This window comes from Trachemys scripta, chromosome 14, assembly GCF_013100865.1.
Source record: "Trachemys scripta elegans isolate TJP31775 chromosome 14, CAS_Tse_1.0, whole genome shotgun sequence".
Lineage (NCBI taxonomy): Eukaryota > Metazoa > Chordata > Testudines > Emydidae > Trachemys > Trachemys scripta.
The window spans coordinates 23,105,113-23,130,654 of NC_048311.1; the positions used below are offsets into that span (position 1 = coordinate 23,105,113).

The 25,542-nt window shown below is 39.8% G+C and overlaps 2 protein-coding genes across 9 annotated transcripts in view; one reads left to right on the top strand and one right to left on the bottom strand.

Moving 5' to 3' along the window:
* The window catches only part of MBTD1 (mbt domain containing 1), a 58,154-nt gene extending 53,818 nt beyond the window's left edge, over positions 1-4,336 (bottom strand). For 4 of the 8 annotated variants that reach the window (XM_034790545.1, XM_034790544.1, XM_034790542.1 and 1 more), the window contains exon 1: positions 3,905-3,997. In XM_034790545.1, coding sequence (XP_034646436.1) covers positions 3,905-3,925 — 21 coding nt within the window. In that variant the 5' untranslated portion in view covers positions 3,926-3,997. Of the gene's footprint in view, positions 1-3,232; positions 3,391-3,500; positions 3,519-3,904; positions 4,128-4,317 lie in introns of those variants that run through there. The other 4 variants (XM_034790546.1, XM_034790543.1, XM_034790547.1 and 1 more) reach the window with 4 other exon arrangements.
* Positions 4,337-4,499: 163 nt separating this feature from the next.
* On the top strand, positions 4,500-23,392 carry UTP18 (UTP18 small subunit processome component). The gene is made up of 14 exons (XM_034790549.1): positions 4,500-4,821; positions 5,983-6,113; positions 6,298-6,393; positions 7,456-7,532; positions 7,807-7,892; positions 9,132-9,257; positions 9,738-9,912; positions 10,847-10,947; positions 12,783-12,873; positions 14,949-15,072; positions 17,973-18,147; positions 21,517-21,659; positions 22,443-22,505; positions 23,227-23,392. The coding sequence occupies exons 1-13, from the start codon at positions 4,585-4,587 to the stop codon at positions 22,465-22,467; spliced, it is 1,587 nt and encodes a 528-aa protein (XP_034646440.1). The 5' UTR covers positions 4,500-4,584; the 3' UTR covers positions 22,468-22,505; positions 23,227-23,392.
* Positions 23,393-25,542: the final 2,150 nt, after the last annotated feature.

Consider the following 25,542-nt stretch of genomic DNA (forward strand, 5'->3'; position numbering starts at 1 on the left):
AACTGCATGTAGAAACTAAGCATATTGACTGCATGTGTTCTTTGTACATAGTAGTGTGCTGTTCCTTTTTTTTTTTTTTTTAAATTGGGACCATCTACAATGCTACTGAGAAAAGTACCTTAAACAAGCCAGAACAGAACACAAAACTAAGCAAAATAAACAAATTACCACAACATCCAATACATAAATACTTCATCAAAAAACTTCCTAAACTGTGTCATTTTGGAGACTGAACTCCTGTCATGGCAGACCATCCTGGGCAGCAAATTCCAAAAGGTGAAGGTCTTCAATTGAGAAAGTCCTACTATTGAGCCTGGGTAGCTTGACAGCAAGAACATCATGGCTGCGCTTAACTGCCATGACAGTACAAGATGAAAGTGGAGGTATGGGGGAAGGGTCTAGAGAATCCAGGTTCAAGACCATCCAGACTGTTCAAGAACTGCTTACGGAAGAAAACAAGGAACCTGCACAGAACTTTGAACACAGTTTATGAGCTGCTAAAGGCCTATCCAACACAAAGGCTGGCAGCTGCATCCTACTTCAGGCTCAGTCTGCAGGTGATGTTCAAAGCTAACCCTAAGTACATTACACAGAGAGGAGGTGAATGTGGCATGGATCAACGCTTTTGTATTAAAGAATCGGCATAACCTCTAGGTCGGGGCACAGAAGGCCACCACTGCTACCCAGTATCCAGAAGCAGTAACTAGTTAAGCAAATATTCTCAACTATCAGACACTATCTCTATGCAACATTTCTCTATATGTTAGAAGAATACTGCGGTATACACATTCCTTCTAGTCAAGAGACCATTGACATTATAAGCAATGATCTCAGTCCTAGCTCTGGGCTTGATCAAACTCTAAACCAGTGGTTCTCAACCAAGGGTACGGTACAGGGGGTATGTCAACTCATCTAAACACTTGCCCAGTTTTACAACAGGTTACATAAAAGGCACTAGCGAAGTCAGTATAAACTAAAATTTCATACAATGACTTGTTTATACTGCTCTATACACTGAAATGTAAGTACAATATTTGTATTCCAACTGATTTATTTTATAACTATATGATAAAAATGAGAAAATAAGCAATTTTTCAGTAATGTGCTGTGTCATTTTTGTATTTTTAGGTCTGATTTTGAAAGCAAGTAGTTTTTAAGTGAGGTGAAACTTGGGGGTACACAAGACAAATCAGACTCCTGAAAGGGGTACAGTAGTCTGAAAAGGTTGAGAGCCACTGCTCTAAACCACAAAAAAAATTGAACTGGTTATATTACAACAGTTTATAAATCAAATCTGGTCAAAACAACTTTTCCTACAGCAACTTATTAACAGTAGGAAATGCAAACAATTAAGCAGCAATCTAAAAGGTAACATGTGACCAGCTTTAAACAAACAAACAAAAAACCCACACCTCTCTATTTCGGATTCCCTGGAATCCCATACCTGACCTACAAGTTTTGGACAGGGGATTTTGAGACATTTACAAATATAATTTCTATCTGCATGTTTTACAACCTTTCAGGGTTCCTTCCAGTTCTATGAGATAGGTATATCTACATAAAAGTAACATGTCGAATGACTAGCTGAAGAGCTATAGAAATACACTTTTCTCTTCAGTGTGTATATTTGACATCACTCTTTATAGTCGGTTTCCCCTGTCTGTTTGGCTCGCTGCCTCCATTTTATGGGCCTTTTGCAGAGCAACAGGGAGAGAAACTAACTTAGCTGCCATTTGACAGTGCTCAGCACCTTGCAAAATCAAGCCGAATTTTATGGATTAAGGGAAAAAATGTAAGACCAGGAACACAAATCCTTAAACACTTTAACCTTTGTTCCCCCATCCAGCCACTTATTTTGATAAAGTAAAAACTAAGGAAATCTTGCCTCCATGTCCCATATCTAAGTATTTTCAGGACCAAAGCCTAAATTATTTGTTCCTTTGTATGTTAAATAACTTCCCAGCTAGGAAACTTATCCTCCCTATATTTTCCAGTAGTGTGCGTTATCACTTGCTCAAAAAAGCTAGTTAAAACCGACTATATACCGCTGAATTACAAAGCTGCTATTTTATAGACAAAGTTACCTCCCCCCCACTTGTAAGGCAAGTTTGGCATACAGATTTAATTTTCTTCTAGGTTCGTTACTTAATACAACAACAACAAAAAATCTGAAGTATAATTGTGTTGTTTACCTCATCTTGAAGCTTTGAGACCTGTGTGAGACTCCCTGACACTAAAAACATCAAATCACTAGGCTGCCTCTCAAACTTTAAATGACAACTTCCCCATAAAAGGAATGCAAACTTTTAAAGGGACACGATCAATTTAAATATGGCCCAACATGTACATTTTGTAAGAATAAGGTTTTATAAAGACCACCATCACAAACAGAACTGGTTAATAATTTTTTTTTTTTTAAGAAGTCTACTATAACCAGCAGCTCTTTAAAACCAAGAAATTTCATGCAGTTCCTGGAAATCCAACTGCTACAAACCTGAAAGTGAAACTAGCTTCATAGTCATATTGCTCAAGCTGAGAGAAATGCCAAAGGTAAACCAAACTATAAACTAACACACTGAATTTTTTAAAAGTAAAAGCATTTTAAAAATCCAAAGTTGTCATTAGTAACATAGGTAAAGTGACTGCAACATTTGAAAGATACAGTGTCTCATTAAACCCTCATTGCAAAAGCCTTATTTCCAAAAGGGATAATACTATCATAAAAAAATATTATCCCCAACCGGCTCCCCCACCAGTGAATGGGAATCAGGAGAAGCCTGAATTGTTCAAATAACGATAAAAAGAAAAAAAACCCAACCCACTGCTATTGTTTCTGCTTGTCAGGAGAGCCTGCAGAGACCTGCAACCTACTACAATCTTCTAGGGAGAAGGGATCACAACAAATGGTAACCTGTCTGAGCAGGGTTGTGCTGTCCTCCCCCACATTACCAGTTTCTCTCCTGGTGATGACAGATATTGCAATGTATTTCAGCGAGATATTAAAAGTCTCTCTCATAACACCGCGGAACACTCCCCTCCACTTCACTCATTCACTGTCCCAGCAGGAGTCCCTTCTGGTAATTCTATATCCAATGTATGTAACCTACTCTGCATTTGCTGCAACCTACTCTGGTGGCATAGTGTGCTCCAGAGCTGCTATGCAGATTAAAGTTGCACGACTAAAACTCCTAGCGCGAGCTCTCCCAGGAACTAAGGAAAGCCTGGAAATTACCGCAGGAGGAATCGCAACAAAAGCGTGCAGCGAAGCAGCCCCGGGATCAGAGCTGCAGCCCTCCCCTGCCCGCAGGCACACACGAGGGGGCCGGGAGGGGCGGAGAATCCGGAAAAGAGGAGCGCAAAGGAGCCTCAAGCCCGAGCTTGTGAGCGCTGCGGTTCTCTTCCCTTCTCACACAAAGCCCCAGTGCTGTCCCCGGACTCCTCCCCCGCCAGCACCCTCGTGCGCCGGCGGCTCCCTCCCCTCCCCTCTCCTCCCCTCCCACCTGCACACGGGGAAACTGCTGCCGCCGCGGGTCCCCTCCGCTTTGCCCCCTGCCTCCAGCCAATACAGACAAACGAACCAACAGCAACAGAAGCGCGAGGGTGCTCCTGGCTGCTCCCCTCCCACCCCAATGCTGCGGCCAGCACAGCTGCTCCGCTCCCGCCCCCAGACACAAGGCGAGCTCCGTCTCCCTCCCACACTGTTCCCACGGCTGCTCGCTGCCCTCCCCACCTAATCAGCTCCGAGCCCCCTCCTCCCGCCCCCGCACTGCCCCTGTTGCACCCCGTCCCCGCAGCCCCACGGCTGCTCCCCACAAGCACTGCACACACACACCCCCGGTAAGCCAGGCGAGCCCACCGCAGCGGCGGCCGCTGCCCTGCCTCCCCCCGGGGCTGTGCTACTCACCAGGTCCTTTGTGTTTTCCATCAGGCCCTCATGGGCAGGGGATGCCTGCTGCTCTCCCCCCTCCCCCCCTCCTCTCTGCTCAGCCCCTTTCTTCTCTCCCCCCTCCCCTCCGAGGGGCAGGGCCCGGCTGGGACAGGAGGTGGCCTGGAAAGTTCAGCCTCTCACTTAGGCAGAGAAAGAAATTCAACTCCCTGCCCAGAATATCAACAACATTAGCATAACGGCAGCGCGCACGCGCCGCGCCCAGCCCACCGCGCGCTCTCATTGGGTCCCCAGGTCTTCAGAGCCTCCTCGCTCGCCGTATCCCTCTGGACGGAACCATTTTGTGGCGAGGGGGGGTGCGAAGCGGCATGCTAAAACAGCCTGGCAATTGTCTGGCTCACGTGATTTGCTGCTTCTGAGCCCAGTATTACCGTCTGGAAGATTAGTCGTTATAAGTGGGATTGGACCCTTCCGTATGGGCAATAGAATAGTCCGGCCTGGGAGCCTATCACGTGGAAGGGAGGGGGAGAAGGGGTCATGTGAGACTGTTTTAAGTGAAGGGGAAGCGGACTGAATCACGTGAAAGAGGCAGCTGGTGAGCTCAGTACTTGGTCACGTGGGAAACAGACCTTTCTGTTTCCGCTTCCGGTTAGCGAGGGACGCCGCCGGCTTCGGCTGTCGGTACGCTAGGCGCTGAGATGGAGCCGGCGGGTTCTGCGGCCGCGAGTCGGAGCCCCGCGCGGAAGCGTGTCCGGGCGCAGAAGAAGCGGCGGCGGACGGGAGACCCCGGCGATGGGGGCGAGGAGGCCCGCCGCGCCCGGCACCTGGGGGTGCTGGCCAGGAAGCCGGTGGTGGAGCGGTGCCTGGAGGAGCTGGTGTTCGGCGGCAGCCAGGACGCCGAGGAGGAGGAGCGATTGCGGGGTCTGGGCAAGCAGGTGAGGCAGGCGGGGGGAGGTAGGTGCCCGGCCCTTCCCGTCCCGTCAGGGAGGGCGCTTGGAAAAGGGGCCGGGGGCTGATTTGCGGCGGAGGAAGCAGCTACACTCTTCGTATCCCCGTTGCCTGCCCGCCCAGCCCTCCGAGACCTGGCGCCCGCGTCCCGGCCCCTGCTGCGATGGGGCCTGAAGCGCCTCTCGCCGGCTGTTTGCCTTGCAAGGCTGGCACAGCACAGCGCGACTAGAATGGGATAGGGAGCTGTCTAAAGCTCTTTAAAGTTATATATGATTTTTATTCCTGAGTAGCTTTAAGTATAATGTAAAATTGCTTGAGGTTGTGCAGTGGTTCTCAGACTTGTACTGGTGACTCCTTTCACGTAGGAAGCCTCTGAGTGTGACCCCCCCCCCCCAATAAATTAAAAATCCCTTTTTATATATTTAGCACCATTATAAATACTGGAGGCAGAGCGGGGTTGGGTGGAGGCTGATAGCTCACGACCCCCCCTATAATAATCTCATGACCCCCTGAGGGGTCGCGATCCCTAGTTTGACTGCCCCTGTTGTAGTGGCTAGTGTTACAGGCACTTGGGTATAGTGAACATGGGTTTAGAGGTGGAAACAATTCCCAGATCTAGTGGAGAGTTACCCTTTATTCCCATGGTGCACAGGGCATTAAGAATAAAAGAAATATAGGAATACAGCTGAAAATTACTGAAAAGCTTGTTTAAAGGTGCATCTTATACTTCTGGAACCTGTGGATTTAGGCTAGTCTGTCAGTAGCAAAAGCATTCTTTTAATGTGTATTTTCTAGAATAAATTAAACGGTTCTCTAAACTTTCACCTTTTATGAGAAATAGTGGGGAATGGACTGTGGGAGGGGAGGTAGGTGTCCCTCCCGTTCCCATCAGGGAGGGCACTTGGGGGAGGTGATAGATAAATATCAGGAGGAGAGGGGGGCTGGCTTGCGGTGGAGGAAGGAACTACACTCTCTGTATCCCCCTTGGCTGCCCACCCAGCCTTCCAACTCTGGGAGAGTGGTTTTACTGTTTTGTTCTTGATTTTTCTCCGCATGCGGAGAAATGTCTTAAAACTTTCACTGTTCAAAGTTGTAAAATTGTTATTTTTGACCAATATTTTGACCCAATTATATGGATTTTTTTTAAGCTTGATGTAGTCACAGGAAATCTTCTAAAAGAAGACTCCAGTGACTCAGAAGTGGAGAATGAAGCAAAAGATAATTTCCCTCCATCTAAAAAACCAGCATGGGTGGATGATGAAGACGAAGCCGAGGAAATGTGAGTTAAGCTCCTAATGTTGTAATGATGGAAATGGGAAAATAGAGATATTGATTTTAAGACTTGGAAGAAATACCAAGTCTGCTATTTTAAATGGCTGCTTCTTGAAGACTTAAAGAAAATAAGGACTGTTAATACGCTTTCTGCAACGCTTTAACATTGAGAATATGATTTTGTTTCCTAGAATTGACATGACCCACCGTTATCGGAAAGACATGATGAAAAGTGATGCAGAGAAGAAGCTTTCCAAAGAAAAAGTTCAAAGGAGGCTTCAAGAACAGTAACAATTGTTAATTGATTATGTTAACATAAATTTGCTGCTAATTTTAGTAACATGAGATTAGATATGTTGTGGTCAAGTGAGTTTCCCCCATTAGGAGCGTTTAAGATGCTCTTTTCGCCTTTTGACCAAGGAATTTAGGTGAATAACTTAAATTCCTTAAAGCTAGTGTGCCCAACAGCATCAACCCATGTTGTTAGGGCTTAACAAATAACCAGTATAATGGGGGGAAAAAAACTACATTCTTAGCTTGTAATTGTGTTGCTTTTGTCCTTGGCAGACAGTCTTGTTTCTGCTTCCTTACCATTATTCAACATGGTAGAGCAGATAGTATACAAATTTAGGCTTCATAAAATCTATGTAACTAGATATGTTGCTTTGTCAATCAAATGCATCCAGCCCTAGAGGGGGAACATGTTAGTTGTCTTTATGTGCAACAGAACAATTGAGAATAAGAAAGAAAGACTAATACATCAATTCACATTGTAGTTTAGGCAGGAAAAATTGCATTGTTTAATAAAGACTTGAATTGTGAACCGAACAGAAGTATTATGCAACTAGCATAATATTTGTGCCCTTATTATTGCAAATTTGTGTTACCTTCCATTTAAGGACCCTTTGTATGCCTGTAAACTTAGCTATGTAGGCAAGTCTGTGTATAAATTGAATTTTACATAAATGGCTAAGTATTTTACTCAGGTTTAAAATAATCACTGCACTACTCAAGCATTTGAAAACCTAACTTCTCATGCAATTAACAAAACTAGATTTCCCTCACTTTTTGAGGGAGAGAACATTTTATATATGTATATGTCATATGGTTTAGGTTGTTTACAGATTTTATGTACTGAATTCAGTTAATGGAAGCGGGAGTAGAAGAGATCTGTTAAAGACAGCAAAGGAAGATTCTGGCTGCTGTATCTGAGTGAGGTGATGTGATTGTTGCGAGGGTGTTTTAATGGCTTCCCTATTACTGTGGGGAAAATTGCTGAAAAATAATTTTTTGGCAGTATGATGGTCATTAAGAAAGAATGGGAATATGAAAGTTCTCTTTTCTTTTAGATTTCAGCGAGCTATGGGAGGAGTGCCTTTCTGGGCCCAGAAAGATGAGAAGAAAGCCAGAAAAAGTGCAAATGATGGTAAATATATTTAAACATTTTAGAAAAGTATTTAGTTCTTCCAACATGTTCCCTTATTTTGTGTGACCTCTGAGATTCATTCGTTGCCTGGCATTTTTCCTATTCTAATTAGAAAACACTGACTGTATACTGGATACCTACTGCTTTGTGCTTTTGCTTATGGTTTTGACTTGCGGCTGCAGAGAACACACAAAATAATGTTAAAGAACGTGTATGTGGGGATGCAGGAACAAATTGTACATTCAATAAGCCGTTTTAAATCCGTTTTAATTAGATGACAGTGACGAAGATGATGAGTTGCTCCGCAAGACGGGCAATTTTGTGTCTCCGTCCGAGACTTTACCAAGAGGCATTTTACAGGTAAAAACTGCCCTCTCATTTCCTTCAGTGTTTAAATATAGTTACTGTTGATCTGTGTATACCTATTTTATAACACAAGAAGTACCATTCTGCGGCTTGGGCAGCAGTTTTTGCCAGTGGTTGTGTGGATGGCTTACTGCAGGGTTTCCCAAACTCTTGAAAGCTGAAATCCTTCCACTCCAAGAAAATGAAGCCAGTTAGTCAGGGTTGTAAGTCTGTCATGTGGTGTTCAAGGCCTACTCATCTCAATTCTTACATCTGTACCCCCTGACTAGTCCTCAGTACTCTTCTCTTCCCTCCCACTACCTTGGGAGACACTGGTATAGGTCTTCATAATATCTCCTCTCCTTTCTTACATGCTTTGAGCAGTAGAGTACCCTAAAGTCAACGTTAATTATTACTGGCATCTGATTTTTTTACGCATTGAAATAAATGAGGCAGTCCATACCTCAGAGATGTTGTTTCAGGTTCTCTGCAAGCTCTTCAGTCAGTACTCTTGTTTCACACTTTGAAGGTTTTCTTTATAATTGTAATAACTAGAAACTTATTTTTTCATTGAAATTGAGCTGCCGCACAAGAATTCAGAGAGATTTCTGTACCCCCAGCTGGTCCTCTGAGGCCCCCTGTGTGGTCCACTCCATGTTGGGGAAACACCCTCTTATTGAAACAAGTAGTCTGCTTCAGGTTATTATATTGTTCCAGATTAGCCGACTGCTAATTTTTAAATTGTAGAAATTGGGTAAACTCTTTCCTGATTATTTAAAAAAAAAAAAAAAAGTGCTGCATTTTGCTATTATATTAATATAAGAACTCACCTCTACCACTGAGGCTATTGTTCCCTGTTGTTGCTGTGCTACGTTTAAGATTGACATTCCTTTGTTTCTTTCAAAAGTTGAGGTGGAGGAAATGCAAAATTATACTTAAAATGGAAGGTCAGCTGAAACCTTATTTACAGCTACTCCATAGTGTGCTTTGGATGACACTCTTTAATGTACAGAGATATGAAAACTAACTTCAGAATACCTTTATTCTAATGTGTGAACTAGGTGATATTCTACAGTTATGCAGAATATTTGCAAGGTTAACCCGAGGTCCCTCCTGCACTTCTGTGCTCTACAAGATCAATGAAGCTGAAATCCCATTAAGCCCTGTTTCCATGAGTGGACTGCGGGAGGGACATGCAGTTGGATAGGGAACTGATGGCTGCGTTTCAACCACATTGGTCTGGTCTCTTTCTAGATGAAAAATTGCTTGGACGCTAATAATGAACGTCCTTCTGATGCCAAACTGAGAACAGTGCAGTTCCATCCTTCTGCACAAGTAGTTATGACTGCTGGACTAGATCAGTCTATATCACTGTTTCAGGTGAGCAGCTTGTGTTCAATTTATAAATGTGAAATGAACAATGAGGTTGTGGATCACTTTTAATGTGCTTCTAAAGTGTTGGCATAACTTATTTTATATTTAATATAGCCAAAAATAGCTTTAGATAGGATGTTGCTGGGATCACCTCTCCATATGTCACCACAGGAATTATGGTTGGCTGAGTTGCTTGGCTGGAGCTGGGGTGGAATATTCTTAATTGAGGGCCTCTATCTGGAAACTGTTCTCAGCTGTGATCTATTGTACTTTAGCCACATCTGAAATATGTGAAATTTGTTTTCATCAGGCTGCTTAATTTGAAGGTTTCTTTGGGATTGAATGGAGTGCTCTATTTTTTTTAAAGCTGGTATTGACTACACACTCTTGATTCTTGTGCTTGCACACAGAAATATATCTGAAAGGCACATTACAAATGAATGTATGAGGAACAAAAACAACCTTTTTTTTTCTGTTTTCTTGAAGGTGGATGGTAAAACTAATCCAAAGATACAGAGCATACATTTGGAAAGCTTTCCGGTCTATAAGGCTCATTTCAGTGCTGATGGAGAACAAGTTATAGCTACTGGTACACGCAGCAAACTGTTCTATGTGTATGACATGATGAGTGGAAATATTATTCCTGTAAACCAAATAAGAGGTGAGGTTTTATTGCGCTGTTCAATGCTTTTTAAGGCCTACAATTATAAACCTTTTGAAAGAAAAAGTAAAATGCTTAATGGCACCAATCCAGATTTACTATAGATCTCGGTCACTTCTGAATGTAGTATATAGTAAGTATGTACACGTGTTGCAATACTCTTAAAAATCTAATTGACACTCTGATACGTCAATATTCTCAGGTAGCTCTCTGACAATCTTATTTTTAAGCCTGAACTCTTTTAGAGAATATTCTGTTAAAATAAAACTTGAACACACATCTCTCTAGTCTCTAAAATAACCCAGTCTGAACTCTTACAAGGTTAGCTATCAACTGTGTCATGCTTAGGCCAAATACAATATGAAACTTGTCAAAATATTTAAAGCTTCTCTGCCAGCCAGATGTTATTACTTGAAGAGACAGCTCATCCATATAAGAAAAGAGTGTTAAACCTGTGCTTTTATGAGATACAGATTCACTGTGAGAAGTCTGTATCTTTTTCCTTCTAGTAATGTGATCATGGGGGACCCAGAAATTTCAACACAAGCGTAATGAACAGAAAACTATATTTAGCAAATGTCTTGAAGTAATGTTGCATTGCATGTATTTTATAGCATTAACTCTGACATAAAACATAAATATTAGTGGTCTGAGTGATCCCACACCAGTTTATTGTACTCTGGTTTTCATTCTAGCAAAGTTGTAATCCACATTACCTCATGTTAAATTCTGTACTCAGGTGGTGAGGAAAACATGTTCATTGGGGACAATTAAGTCTACTGCTTGATTCAGCTAGGTCTGAACAGTCACAATAACTGTCTATATTTCCTTTTCCTCCCCCCAAATCAAATGTATGATACACAAAGTGGTGAACTCATTGGTGTAAATTACAGTTCTGAAAGTTTTTTTTTTTTTTTTTTTTTTTTTCCCCAAGGGATGCGAGAGAAATTTATCAGAAAGTTTGAAGTATCTCCAGATGGAGCATTCCTGCTGCTTACTGGGACCTCAGGTTATCTTCATTTGTTGACAATGAAGGTAGCTGTCTTGTTTGTCATTAATAGTGGGTATGCTGTCACAGAATCAAAGAGTTGTGGTTACCCAGTTCACATTAAGTGGGCATGGTGGGGGGAGCAAGGAGTTGTCCGCTACAGAAAAGGCCGAGAACAGCTAGTCTAAAACATCTCTAGCTCTTTGGAAACCATTGACTCTTGCATCTGCTGAATTTGAAAATACTTCTGTACTTTAAAAGAAGTGGCTTTACCATGACACACACTAAATAAGGTGTACTATTTTTATGATACAACCCTTTTTTTTTTTTTTTTTTTAAAGCAACAGTTCTACGTGGCAGAGTTCGTTTTATTTTTTCTTAAAACAATTTTGCTCATGGTTGGTAGTGGGACTGGATAACACATGACACTGGTGATGGATATGGAATTTTTCAGCTCTGTTTTGAAGTTCCATCCATCTGGTAGTGATAGACTGATTTGCAATTGCTTAGTGGAAAACAAGCGCCAAAAATTGCTACCCCAATGGCCCTAATTAGCACTACTTTTGGCGGAGGGACCTAAAAGTGAGCACATAATGAAGACTGAACTATACTGTCGATTGCAGTGTAACCTGTACTATGAGGCACATTAATGGGGCTATGGATAAACTTGCACTGCTGTTTCGCTCTGTAGATTTCTAGAAGTTTTCATTCTCCGGCCAGCTCTTTCGTTCACATTAAAAACACCAATGCACTCTTTTTGGGGAGAAGCACAAAAAATACCCACCTAAAACCTTGTAAATAACAATATATTGGTGTCAGAAAAATGGGAGTGTGGATGAGCTATTTCAGTAGCTCATGGATTTTAATGTCTTACTGTTGTGTTCGTAATTGTCCTGATACATTTTCACTTAGTGAAGTGAAAATGTATCTTGCATAGACTACTACATATTAAACTACAGACTTCATGCTGTATTTGGAGCCAGCCAAAAACACATAAAGGAGATGAAATACCCTGTCAAAAATGAGGGTGAAAAAATGAGTAGGCCGGACATAGGTTTGAATACTTAATATAAGTTAATGTATTCATGTCTTAAGAAATATTAATACTTTTTCTTTATGGTATCACAAAACTGAAGAAAAGAGATTGTCCTTTTCCTTTTTATAGGTATCCTCCCTGCCCTTGAATATCTGACAGTCCTTTTTCAAGAGTGATTACTTTGTCCTTTTGTGGGAGCAAGTTTTGGGAGAGAGAGAGCAGCAGAAAACAATTGTCTTGAACTTATCTAAAAGCATTTAAAGTTACCCGTTTCAGGAGGGAATGTTTTCTAGTGGATTGGAAGCTACCTTTTAAAATAAACTTCCGTCTAATTCACAATATGCAGTAGACCCAGTTGTACTCCCCAGTTGACTACTTACAGTTTTGTTGTATTCTTCTATAATTGTATGTAGTGCATTATAATGGGAATCAGAAAAGGTCCTAAATATTATGCATATATTGCCTGTGAGGAAAAGATTTAGAGCGAGATTTGCCTAAAAGAAAATCTGGAATCCTTGGTTAGATGCGATAGCATAAAATAAACTACTCTTATTAACATTCCCCGTGACCCTGATGGGCAACTGTTTCTGTGCAGAGGGACCCTTGTGCCTGCAAAGAGCAAGAGCAGGATTGGAGCCTTAATTTGTAAAACTGAAGTCCTGCTAGATGCAGCAGGAATCAGATATTCCTTGATATACTTACTCTGATAATTAAATATTAGGGTTGGTAGGTGGGAGTTCAGGCAATAAAACAGGGATGTATCTGACTTCCACAAGTGACAAAGATCTGATTTCTCTTGGTCTCCTGAATAATTGTTTTAATAAATGTTACTCTTTGTTCTCCTAGACAAAGGAGCTGATTGGCAGTATGAAAATAAATGGAAAGGCTGTTGCATCAGCATTCTCTCCAGATAGCAGCAAAATTTACACAAATTCTAGTAAGTCATTTGAGTTTCCTTAAAGAACATTAATTTCAGATTTATGGATTTTATTTGTAGTTGATTAGGCTATTAAAGAATGGTATTTGGAAATGATACCCTTAAACTTCAGACTCCACGTACCTCCCAAGTATGTATATAAACCCTAATTTACTTTTGGGCATATACTGTCATCTGCTACTGGTGTCCAGACAAGATTAAGGGATTGTTGGATACAGGGTAAAATAGCAAGAAGGGAAATAAAAGGAAGTTTGTTTGATGTGAGCAGAATAGAAGGATGACAAGGATTATGTCTAGAATGTTTGACTGACAGTTGTGTATTGCTTATAGTTTATTGAAACTAGATTTTTTCATATCCTGTTGAAGTTGTTTTAAAAAATTCATTATAGGTGAATGCTTATATCATACTCTGTAATATTTAATGGAAATGCTTTAGTGGCCTGAATTGACACACTTGCTAATACAGTTTTGACCACCATGAAACTTTTTTGCTATTCCGAATGTAGAAGTTATGGCACATAAGAGGGGGAGAGAGATACTACTGAAATTTACAATATTCAACGATGTTTTCAATGTTCTTTACTCTTTTTGAAATGAACTCTCTAACAAGAAGATGGTATATTCAACACACTCTCTCCTCTCCTGCTTTGAATCAAATAGCTGCTCATTATTTCTGGTTTAGGATTTATATCTTCCCTCTTTACTTATCTGCTGCCTGATGTTATGCTGATGTTGGCTGTGTGGATTAGAACACAAAACCAAGTGCACTGTACACTACAGATGGAAGACTGAATTCTGGTCAAGACACTGACATTCCTCAATTGTGGACAAACTGAGAGAAGCTGAAAGCAAGGTGGCACTACTAAGCAAAAATGGTGGTTCCTTGATGACTGATGATCAACTTTGTAGGAAAAAACACAAATTTTAGCGTTGTTGGATGTTAACTTACACATCCTAACTGTACCAAAGAATTCTGCGCAAAGTGATCTTTTAGTATTTCTGAGCAACAGGCTGCACAGCATCTCAGGAAACTTGACCTTTATTGCCTCACTGTCATATTGGTTATGGTGCTGGATCAAAGACATATTTGAAGTATGAAAATCTCTTGGGCTCAGATCTGTCCCTGAAAATATTCCCTCCCAGTGTCTTTCCAGAGTTCAATTCTGGACATGATGTTTATCCTGACTATACTATGGACCTCTGTCCACTACTGCATAAATGCCCTTAACATGCAGTCTCATAAAAGGGAGGAATAGGCTTTGAATTGCCTTCAGACCAGGGATTGGGGTAATTGGAACTCATAAATTCAGTTTTATTATACTGAAAAAAATAAGTCTTTCTGTGCTGGTATGGCATGTTGGAGAAGCATCTGCCAATCCTTGCTTTTTGTACTCTTATCCCTTCAAGCTGGTCTTGCCTTTCCCTCAGAAGGAGGATTTCTGTTAGACTTAAGTTTATTCAGGCCACTGATGATAGGCGGTGGCAGGGTCTCCTGCTGTGTTTTGGGTGAAGACAGACTCACATGGTTTAATGTTTTGGGAACTTGAATTTAATATTAGGTAAATCTAGTTCATACCATAGTGGGAACCATAGTGGCCTGTAATTCTGGCTAGATACTGTTTTACTGGTGTCTATGTAGAATCCTGCCGCCTTTTGTACAAAAAGTAGTGTCAATAGAAGTGAATTGCCATATTAGGCTAATTTAGTTTTACGTGTTAACTCCTTTATCTTTAACCTAAGAATGTACAAACAATTGATTTGCAAGTATGAAATTTGAAAGTCAGCCCCAGTTTGTTTTTTTTTTTGTTTTGTTTTTTTGTTTTTTGTTTTTTTTTCCCAGGGGGGTGGGTGGGTGTATCTGTGTGGGGTTTTTTTGTTTTTACCAAGCCTTTTCCTACTATTCTGACAAACTTGGAGACCATAGATATATCTGGACATGCATGGTTCAGATTTCTCTAAAGTAGATCTTAAAAGTAAATTTTGATCTTGCCCAATTTTTTCATAGTTATTTAATTGCTACTAGGTTTTATACACTAGAATACATTAACATTTATTTTTCTTTTGCTCATAATTAGATGAGGGTGAAGTTTTCATTTGGGATGTGAAGAGTAGGCGCTGTCTAAACAGGTTCACTGATGAAGGATGTTTGCGTGGAACGTGTCTTGCTGTATCAAAAAATGGCCAGTACGTGGCATGTGGGTAAGTGATAATAAACTAAGCATTTTAAAGTTTTTGAATGTCCTATTTTTTTTCCCTCTGTCATCTTGGTACTTTTGGTATCACAGGTTCACAATGTGGTAAGTAAAAGAGTAGGAGGTAAGACTAGATTTAGACTTTGTACACTGCAGACCCTGCTGTAAGGTCTCCCGTGTAGCCACTCTATGCTTGCAGGAGAGAGTGCTCCTGCTGGCATAATTAAACCACCCTAATGAGCGGCGATAACTATGTCGGCGGGAGAGCATCTCTTGCCAACATAGCACTATCCATATTGGTGTTCTTGTCTGTGAAACTTTTGTCAGTCAGGGGTGTGTGGTGTTGATCAGGGGTGTGGGGGGAAAAAAAAAGTTTTACTGACAAAAGGGCCAGGGTAGACGTAGCCTGAGTTTATTAGGTGGAGAGCTGCATGGACTTAGTTCTTTCTCATGAACACCTAACCATTGTGTTCCATAGGTATCCATAGTACTGTAATATTACCAAATCTCTCAATTTTTCCTTCCATTAAAGTCAGGTAGCTGTAGGTGAATTGTGATCTGTTAACAAAGATTCTAGTATAAGGATTTTTTTCTAAATGCCAGGAACATTTGACTTTTTCCTGCATATGTTTATAGTGCAGCCACTGTTAACATGGTCTAACTACAGAACTGTTAAAATGCAAACCGGATTTCTGTGACCACTTCATGTTAATAAATGTCAGCTCAAGTGTTGTGTTTTTCGTTTTTTTTTCCCCTCCTCAATCTCTTCCCAGTTCTTTCCTTTCTCTAATAGTTAATTCTTTGTTTGGACTCGTGGGTGTTTGGTTTTTTTTTTTGTTTTTTTTTTTAAATATAGCACTGATTTGTAAGGAGACACAATTTGAAAACTGCACTAATAGCAAATACTCAATTTTTAAGATAATTCAGTTAAAAAAAGCTGATGGAAAAATGTTTGCTTGCTTGGTACATTTGCTGGCACTTCTTGTGCAGTCAGTTTCACTGTTTCCCTGATCTGTCTACCCTTGCTTTAAAAAGATCCTTAAGTAAAATTTCAACAGGGGAGCAAAAAAAAATTATATAATATATTTAAAGGAATATGAAAAAGACATACATTTAAAGCCTGGTACATCAAACTGGAATCTTATTGAAATAACGATTTCAAAGTTTAAAGGTGTGGTTTTTTTTTTTTTTTTGTTTGTTTTGTTTTTTATAAAAATGTTCCTGTATTCTCTTAATCCCCAACGCAGCAACTAGGGTCTTTCTTTGTGGCTGAGAATTTACTTTTTGTTGGTTTTTAAAGAAATTGAAAGTTTCTGGCTCCCTATATTTAGTAAAGTGAAAATACCCTGCATCTTGTCTGTGCATAAGTTTCTGAAACTACAAATTATTCAATTTGTCTCCTTTTATATACTATTTGAAATACTGAGTTTTTTAATAGATGTAATTTTGGGTTTTAATCATTTTGTTCCTTACTATGTCCATTTTAGGTGGAGTGCACTCTTTAACACAACTTCTATAAGGTTTTTCTTGCATCTTTTTATAACTGTTCAGAGGACTTAATTCTTCTAAGACCAGACAGAATCCAAAAATGGAATTTGTTTTGTCTCTTTAATGTAACCTTCAGACTATTTATGGCTTTGTTACATACAGCTGCAGTGTTAAAGACTCAGGATTAGTAGTGCATTTGAGCAAACATAATATTTGGCACTTACTAAAGCATCTGGAGTAGGATATGATTCTTTACCTAAAACCCTTTTTAAACCAGTTTATACTGTAGAAGTAATTACCAATTGATATTATTTGACCTTGGTTTGATTCATCTTGAAGAAACTCACTGGCTCAGTGATAAGATTATTTCAGTAAATGTAGGTTGAACAAAGTAACTTTTTTCATGAGGTGGAAATCTATAGATGGGTTTCAGTAGCTGGAATACTGGTAACAGTTTTGTATTATGTATGGAACTATTGTGGGTTAGATCTGAATACAGTCTTCACAGAAAGGGACCATTAGAATTGCCGGGTTCAAAAAAAACTATATAAGTTCATTGAGGATAGGTCCATCAATGGCTATTAGCCAGGACGGGCACGGATGGTGTCCCTAGCCTCTGTTTGCCAGAAGCTGAGAATGGCAAGAGGATGGATGACTTGATGATTACCTGTTCTGTTGATTCTCTTTGAAGCACCTGGTATTGGCCACTTCCGGAAAACCAAGTACTTCGCTAGATGGACCTTTGACCATACTGAGTCAGACCATTCTTATTTAAGGGTACATTTTACTTCTCCAGATGTGATCTAAACCTCAACATACATCCTTTAAATGAGTAACTAGAAAATAATTTTTAATATTTGTCAGTTGTCTGACACATCTTTGGTAGCCTGCTCCAGATGAGACTTTCTGAACAGAATAAGTGTCCAGAATTGTGACCTGTAAAGTGAGTAACCATTTGGAAACTAGTAGTTCAGAATGTTTAGTTATTTAATATAGCCTTGAATTTAGAATACTTCATCTTTACTGGTATTACTTCTTGGTTACAATACTTAGCCTTTTTATAAAAGATATTACACACGGTGTGCAGCGTCTTAACCAGGCCAGAAGGGACCATTATCATCATGTAGTCTGACCTCAGAACCTGGAATTGAACTAGGGACCTCCAGAGCTGAAAGCATTAGTCTCTTCAGCTTGAACTAAGGACCCAGGCTCACATTTGAGAGTTAATGGTTTGTTTAGCTATTACTGTGGATATTAGTAAATATTCAGTTGGGGGGGGAAATGGCTTAGGTTTACTTGAATGGTTTATGTAGATATGAAACTGCTTCTGATATAATCTCTAAAATTGTCACAAACTGAGAAAATGTTTCTTTTCCATGTGGTCTTTTTGAAGAGACTCTCCATTATTTTCCTCTCTAGCTCCTGTTCGGGAGTTGTGAACGTGTATACCCACGATGTTTGCCTCCGAGAAACCAATCCTAAACCAGTTAAAGCCATCATGAACTTGGTTACAGCTGCTACATCTTTGACCTTCAATCCCACCACAGAAATTTTGGCTGTGGCCTCCAGTGCAGCAGATGATGCAGTCAAGCTGGTAAGTCAAGCCTTCATCCTTTTCAGTAAAGGTTTGCTGTGATGCAAATACCCAAATTGAACAGGATAATGACATAGGGAGGTGATTTTATTAACGGCGGTATACACCTGTGCGGCCTCATTCTGCTATCTGATACTAGGCCTATGGAACAAACACCCTAAACTTTTCATTTTTCTTTGTACTGTTGTGCCATGGGGCCCTAGCCCCAGTTTCCTTTGCACTGTGCAAATACATAACTTAAAGATGGTCTCTGCCTTGAAGAGCCTTACCTAACCTTGATATCTGGTTCACTCCAGTGCCTTCTGGAAACCCTTTTTCTTCCCACTTTGATCTGCTCTACTTGGTTGATGATCTGAACACTAAGGGTAACAGTCTGCTAAGTACATAGTAGTAGTTATTTAGACTTCGTTGTTGGCCTTTTAATGCAGCCTTTAGTTGTAGCAGTCTCTATGGATTTTTTTTCTCTAGCTCTTTGAGGATTTTGGTTCTTCCTTTGTCCTCTTTCTCTCTAGCCAGTAATAGAGCTGTCCATTGGTAAACTGGATTAAAAATTACTTTTAAAAATAGGATTTCCCCACACTCAGAAAAAATAAAATGGAATTAAATTAAGCAGTATCCAGTGGTTAAGTGGAAGATATAGTAACACACCCCTACATATAGTCCTCATGTTCTTGTAATTACTCACCAGCTGGGAAGGTTGAACTGAATTCTTGAGAACTTAGTGCAGCTCGTGACTGGCATGGAGATAAGGCTGGTAAAGCAAAGCTCAGCTACCTTCCTTTCTCCATGCTGCTATTATCTGTTTTAGGCAAATAGGGTGGTACTATTGTACATTTTCTTAACTGTAGTAGTTTGAGAGGCTATTGAAATTAGTGTACACTCAAAAAATATTGAAAGATGTAGTTTGGTCTATTGGTTTTGGTTCTGCATATCAGAGATCCTCCTCAGTAAATCTGAGGCAAGATTACATGATTTGTATTCATTAGATTAGTACTGTGGTAGTAGTCAAATCACATTAATGCTTAATGATGCTAAACCTGTGATTTCTAATGAAAAGAAACCAGACATAGTGTCATTAGAATGCTTGACTGGAAGAAAATTAGAGGTGAGCTGACTGGTTTCAGTGTATAAAATGACTTAACAGAACAATTTTATCACATCACAAAGCTATGAAAGATAAACCCAAGATAATGACAAGCACTACACTGAGAGAACAAGCAGTATAATTTAAATGCATGCATCTTGCAATGTTGAGGGGAAAATACTGCTGAAATATTGGTCCATTAAATCTATGAAGAAGTGGCTTATTAGGGATAAGTGAACACCTAAAGTATCTCTTAATCTGTTTCAAATACAGGACATTTGCTGTTGTGACATGATGATACCTTGAATTAGTACCTGAGCTGTCAGTCTCTTTAGGATTAGTTCTAGACTAGATATTTAATCCACAAAACAAGGAGAAGCTTCTGAAGTCGAGACAAACTGAAAACAAAAACAAAAATATGAACTCCGATTGGGTGGGGTAAAAAGTGGGAGAAGATCTTCAGAAATTGATGCTAATGCTTTGTTAACCAGGCTTTCTGTTTGGTACGATAGGCTTTAAAGATGGACAGAAAATAAGCACACAATATATTATTTCCTCTTTCTTTCCATTTTATAAAGAGCTCTTAAAGACTTCAGCTGAGGCTCCTTACTTTGAGGCATTCCTGAGGCATGCCTGTCCTTATTTTGGTACCAGACCACCTTGCCACAGACTACATCCACAGAAAGGGCTATTTTTCTATGGTTATGCAAGTGCTGGTGGGTCACCAGGGATGCTTCACCGATGTGTTGACTAGTCAGGAAGGGTGCATGATACTCGCTTCTTTAAGAACACAGGACTATTCAGAAAGGTACAAGTAGGGGCTTCCTTTCCCAACTGGCTGATTCAGGGGTGCTGGAACAGTTTGTACAGTGGGGGTGCTGAGAGCCATTGAACCAAACTGTAAACACTGTATGTTGTAGAAACCTCTTAAGCCAGGGGGTGCACCTGTACCCCTAGTTCCAACACCTGTGGGCAGATTACCTTTGGCAATGTTGAAATGCCAGTAGTGATCATAGTGGACCCAGTCTACCCCCTGTATTCCTGGCTCATTAAGCTGTATATTGGCCACCTCAACGGCACCAAGGAAAGATTCAACTTGCACCTCAGCAGGTGCAGAATGACGATTGAATGTACTTTTGGTAGATTGAAGAGACACTGGCATTTGCTCACTCACAAGATTGAATCTCTGAGAAAATATCCCAATGTTTATAACTGCTTGATGTGTCCTTCATGATACCTGTGAAGCAGAGGCGTGGAGTGAGAGGGGAAATGGCTGCTGGTAGCCGCCAGGTTAAGTAACCATCCTGCGTAGACTCAAGTAGATATCTGATTAAATTTGAAGCCTTTCGTTCAGTTACTTGAAGGCAGTCAGAAGGATCACTTTTTTTTCTTTTTTCCTAATCCACAGCCTTGGCGTTGATGTTGGATCTCCGTTAAGAGGCTTGGGAAAGGTTAGATTAAGTCCTCAAATGACTGACTCTATAGTGGCTCATCGATTTCTCAAGCTACAGCAGAATGAAATTGAGCTAATTTCTTGTTTGTTTTACTGCTGCCTCCTTGTTCCCATCAGCCAGCAGACTTGGGAGGACAATAGTATAGAATATCACTTAAGCTTCAAAATGTGATTCTCTCTGTGTTTCTTCCTGAGCATACAGGCTAGAAATGTAACTTCAATAATAAAAGCATAGGTTCTGTACAGGCTGATGGCACTTGCTAAGTAATACTTCCTATGGATTTTTTCCAGCCCTATTGAGTACTTTTTAGTATTAATTGTTACTGTTCAGTAACACTAATCTGGCTTTCATTTCAACAGTGTTAAGGTTTCAACATTCAGCTTTTGTCAAAGAAATAAGTCTATATGAAACTCTTTAAAGAGCTACTTAAGGTTGAGTCAATTAAATATTGATGCTTTATCACGGGCTTTAAATGTACCTTAAGTGTTATGTTTACATGTTGTAACATGAATAATGTTAAATTAGTTACTATTAACAAACTCTACAATCTTCTCCAAAATATTAGTCCTTAGTCCTGGTGCTAGGAATCATTTTAAAGTAACGATTATTCATTTTTCTCAAAATAAACTCAACGTGCAATAAAAGGATGATGTCCTGGAAATTTAATGCTGGTATTAAATTGAAATATACTCCTGTGAAAATAGTGGTTTCAAGTGGATACATTGAGGCATCCTGTTAACTTCCTAAATTGTTTTCTAATTTTATTTATTTTTTTGAAACTGCATGGATTGTGGAAACTTACAATAGTTAACTATATACTTCTCTTAATAGGTACACATTCCTTCACTTACTGTATTCTCAAACTTCCCAGTGTTCAGAAGAAAGCTCATTTGTCTTGCTCAGTCTATGGATTTTTCTCCCAGAAGTGGGTTTTTTTCCATAGGAAACAACAAAGGCAAAGCTTTGTTGTATAGGTATGTATTAAATTAGCTTCCTTAACTTTTTTGTTTTAAGGAGGGGAATAAATGGCTGCAGAGACTGGTATGGTAAGGATAGTCTTTGTTCTCTAGGGCACTAGCTCAAATTGGAGACTCGAGTTAATTAGCTTTTATGCAATGCATGACTTATATTCAGTGCTTGACAAAACAAAGAGCAAATCTTGTGGTCATTTCAATAGAATATGAAATGGCTTATAGTCCACCTATTAGTCAAATGTCCATAGCAAAAAGCACAGTCATAGTTGTTTCAGTAGAGGCCAAGGACTGAACAAGGCACAGTTTGAATTGCTCTAACCTTTATTTGAGGCACAAGTTTAAAAAGTCCTCTATTTAAAGCTTACTAACTAGAGATTAACTATTTTTTTTGCAGTCTGTTGTAAATCTTATCCTCATAACCACCCACAACACTTGTCAACCTGTGTCAAGTCTAATTTACATAGTGAGATTTTTAATGTGTGCATCTTGTCACTTCCTCCTTTAATATGAATTTGGGAACAGCATATCTGTGTTGATTCTTCATGTGCATCTCTTCCCTGAGCTGTTAATATTTGAAAAATATACTTTGTACCGTCCTGCAAACTAACCTGATATATGATATAACAAGGGTCTCTATTAATATATATTGTAGGGGGAAATGTTTGGGATTATACATGAGACTACCTAGTGTTTCCAGACACTGTAGTAATGAAAGTTGTCTGCCTCCTACAATAACACTTGTAAGCTTGTTTGGTTTAAGTGCTTAACTTTTTTTTGTTTCAGGTTGAAACATTATTCGGATTTCTAAGAGACAGTATGAGGAAAGCTACTTTGAATCACAAAAGTAAGTAATTTTGGGTCAATAGCATAATTCTGGGGAAACATAAGTTTCAATCTTGCTCCTTTTCCCTTGATTAAAACTTCACCTTGGTGTGTTGGGGGGAAATTTTGGGAGGTATTTCATATTTCTGTGTAATACAAGTCACCATGATGTGTGTGTACTTGAGGGCAAGATTTAATGATGGTTCGAGGAACAAACTGCTCCGATCTCTGCTGCTCTGCCAATGGATCTCTAGTCAACATACTACCTCATCAGTCATTAATTTCTTGTCACCTTTCTTACAAATAAGACCCTGCTCCAATGTAGTAAATAGTCTGGCCTCAATATTATCAAACAATAGAATAGTTACACTGCAGGCTTCAGTGGGGGGAAGAGACAAATCGGTTTACAGTTGGCATATATTGATTTAGCTTGATTTGATAACTGACTGATTTAGGTGTGTCCAAAAAAAGGTTTAATTTAGACAGTCTGTGTGGTATTTATGCCATTCAACCTGTTTATATAAAAGATGTACAATACAGTCTCATCACATTTTGTTACACATCAGCTGGGTGGCTTCCACCAGTAACCCAGTACTATAGATCACTGAACCCAAATGCCTGGAACAGTGTAAACTGGGAACAATGGCACAGACTTCATATGTAAACGTCAAACCAACATTCACTTTCTGTGGTGTCTAACGTTTTGCAGATACTAATGTATTCCTTTGTACTGTTCTCTCCCCAGATGCTGTAATCTTCAGTTACAAGTATGCTGATTTCAAAAAAACACAAACTGCTGATTTTTAAAATACTTTTGTATTTTTTTATGAACGTTCATAAGTTCCGATGTTGTGCTTGTTTGGTGGCTTTTGTGAGTATTGTGTTGCTTAATAAAAGCACCTGATAACATGTTTCCAAACAAGTCTTTCAACTTTTTTTGTAAATTGGTGTTCTTGGAAGCAAGTAGGGTTTGAATGGCTGGTGTGCTAATCCCGTCGTGTGATTTATCCCTCTCCAGCAAACACTTTAATTCTTTTTTTTAGTTATTCTAGGAGTATCAAGTATTGCAGTGCCAGAGATGAGCTCGACACACTGAATTTTAGCCAGCTTGGTATATTAAGCATGTAAGAGATTTTTCCAGGCCATTGGAACCTAATTTGGCCTTGCAGTCCTAAAAATACATCTTATAAAAAACTAATTGTACATCTGAATTTTATCTTTTTTTTTAATTCTTGGCAGAAACCACTGGCTAATCATAACATACTTTCCTGAGGTACCACCTATCAGTTTGTTGACTCTTAAACTTTCTAACTATGAAATTTTTCAGACACGAGTCAACCAGCAGGGATAATGTATAGGTGCTGATGCTTCATCACTGGAGGCCAAATATACAGCATCTCTAATTTCACTCCTTACCTGGTCTGAACTGGTTTCCTAGCTCCTTCCCTAGAGTCAGGGTACATCTACACTACAGCGGGGAGTCGATTTAAGATACGCAAATTCAGCTACGTGAATAGCGTAGCTGAATTCGACGTATTGCAGCCGACTTACCCCGTTGTGAGGACGGCGGCAAAATCGACTTCTGCCGCTTTTTGTCGGCGGCGCTTACTACCACCTCCGCTGGTGGAGTTAGAGCGCCGATTCGGGGATCGATTGTCGCGTCCCATCGGGACGCGATAAATCGATCCCCGAGAGGTCGATTTCTACCCGCCGATTCAGGCGGGTAGTATAGACCAGACCTCATAAACTGAAGGATAAAGGTGAACAGAAGTCTTTTACTGCATAATTGTAGTGATTTGGGATCACTAAGTATTAGCTAACAATTTTTTTTAAAGTGGATCAAGGAGGTCTTTTAAATAGAATTGTCCACTTTACAGAAGGAAAAATTAACACCTAACCTCTTTTGAGTCAGTGCACATTAGAGATCAAGGACTCTACTTTACTTGGGTAACAAATCAGTTAGCCATAGAATAGCTCAAGTAATTGGTAACTATGGAATCACTGTTAAGTCTCCAGTGAAGGTGGAAGTACAAAAGAAGGTATTGAGTTCATTTTGAGCATTTTCATCCCTGAAGTAGGGGGAAAATGCAGATTTCAAGTCTTAATGCTCTCAACCTCTTTTGAAGCTATAGCTATCAACCTTTCCTGTAAGCTATGGGAGGAAATGCTAGTGTGCTTCATAGCCTATTCCATGGTGTTGTAGCCATGTTGGTCCCAGGATGTTAGAGACTAGGTGGGTGAGGTAATATCTTTTATTGAACCAACTTCTGTTATCTCTCTGTCACCAACAGAAGTTGCTTCATATATACATATTTAAGGGATTTTTTTTAAACATCTCACTGTTGCTCTCAAACCTACCTCTTAGGGGTTTTGTCTAAAACCCTATGACTGCACAAACCCAACAGTGATGGAAGAATGAGTTTGCTATCGATGTGTAAAATCAAGAATATCTGAAACATGTTTAATCTCTTATCAGTTTGACATTTGCAATAAATGTAAATTAAAACTGGTACATTTAATTCTTCCTGTGGGACTGAAATATGCATTTAAATAAAATAAGATGTCTGCTCAGGGATTATTCTTCCTGTGGCTTTGAAGAAATCTAGCTAAATCTTCCCTGACTGAAATTTTACTGAATCTTTCAAAGTCAGTGTCACTGAGGTAGATTTCTCTAATTATTCACTAGAGGGCAGTATTGTATCACACAGAGCAATGCAGGTCCAAGTAAATGTGAGCTCATATTTCAAGCTTGTTCTGTGACAGTGCCTGCATTCAGTACCGAAAAAGATAATATTAAGCAGCTCATTTGCATTCATCCAAGTATTACAACTGTAGGAAAGTTAAGTGTTAAAATGCACACAAATATGAGAAATTGTTTTCAGAGGATGGGAGGCCTAAGCACTGGTAGGAATGAAACACTACTTCCAAGAAGGGCATAATAATTGGAGAAATTTAGTGGTGTGGGTCTTTTTGGTTGAAGAATGAAGCAACTTTATAAATGCTTTGCTTTTAGATTGAGGTCTATAAAATCATGACTGCTGTGGAGGAAGTAGATAAGGAA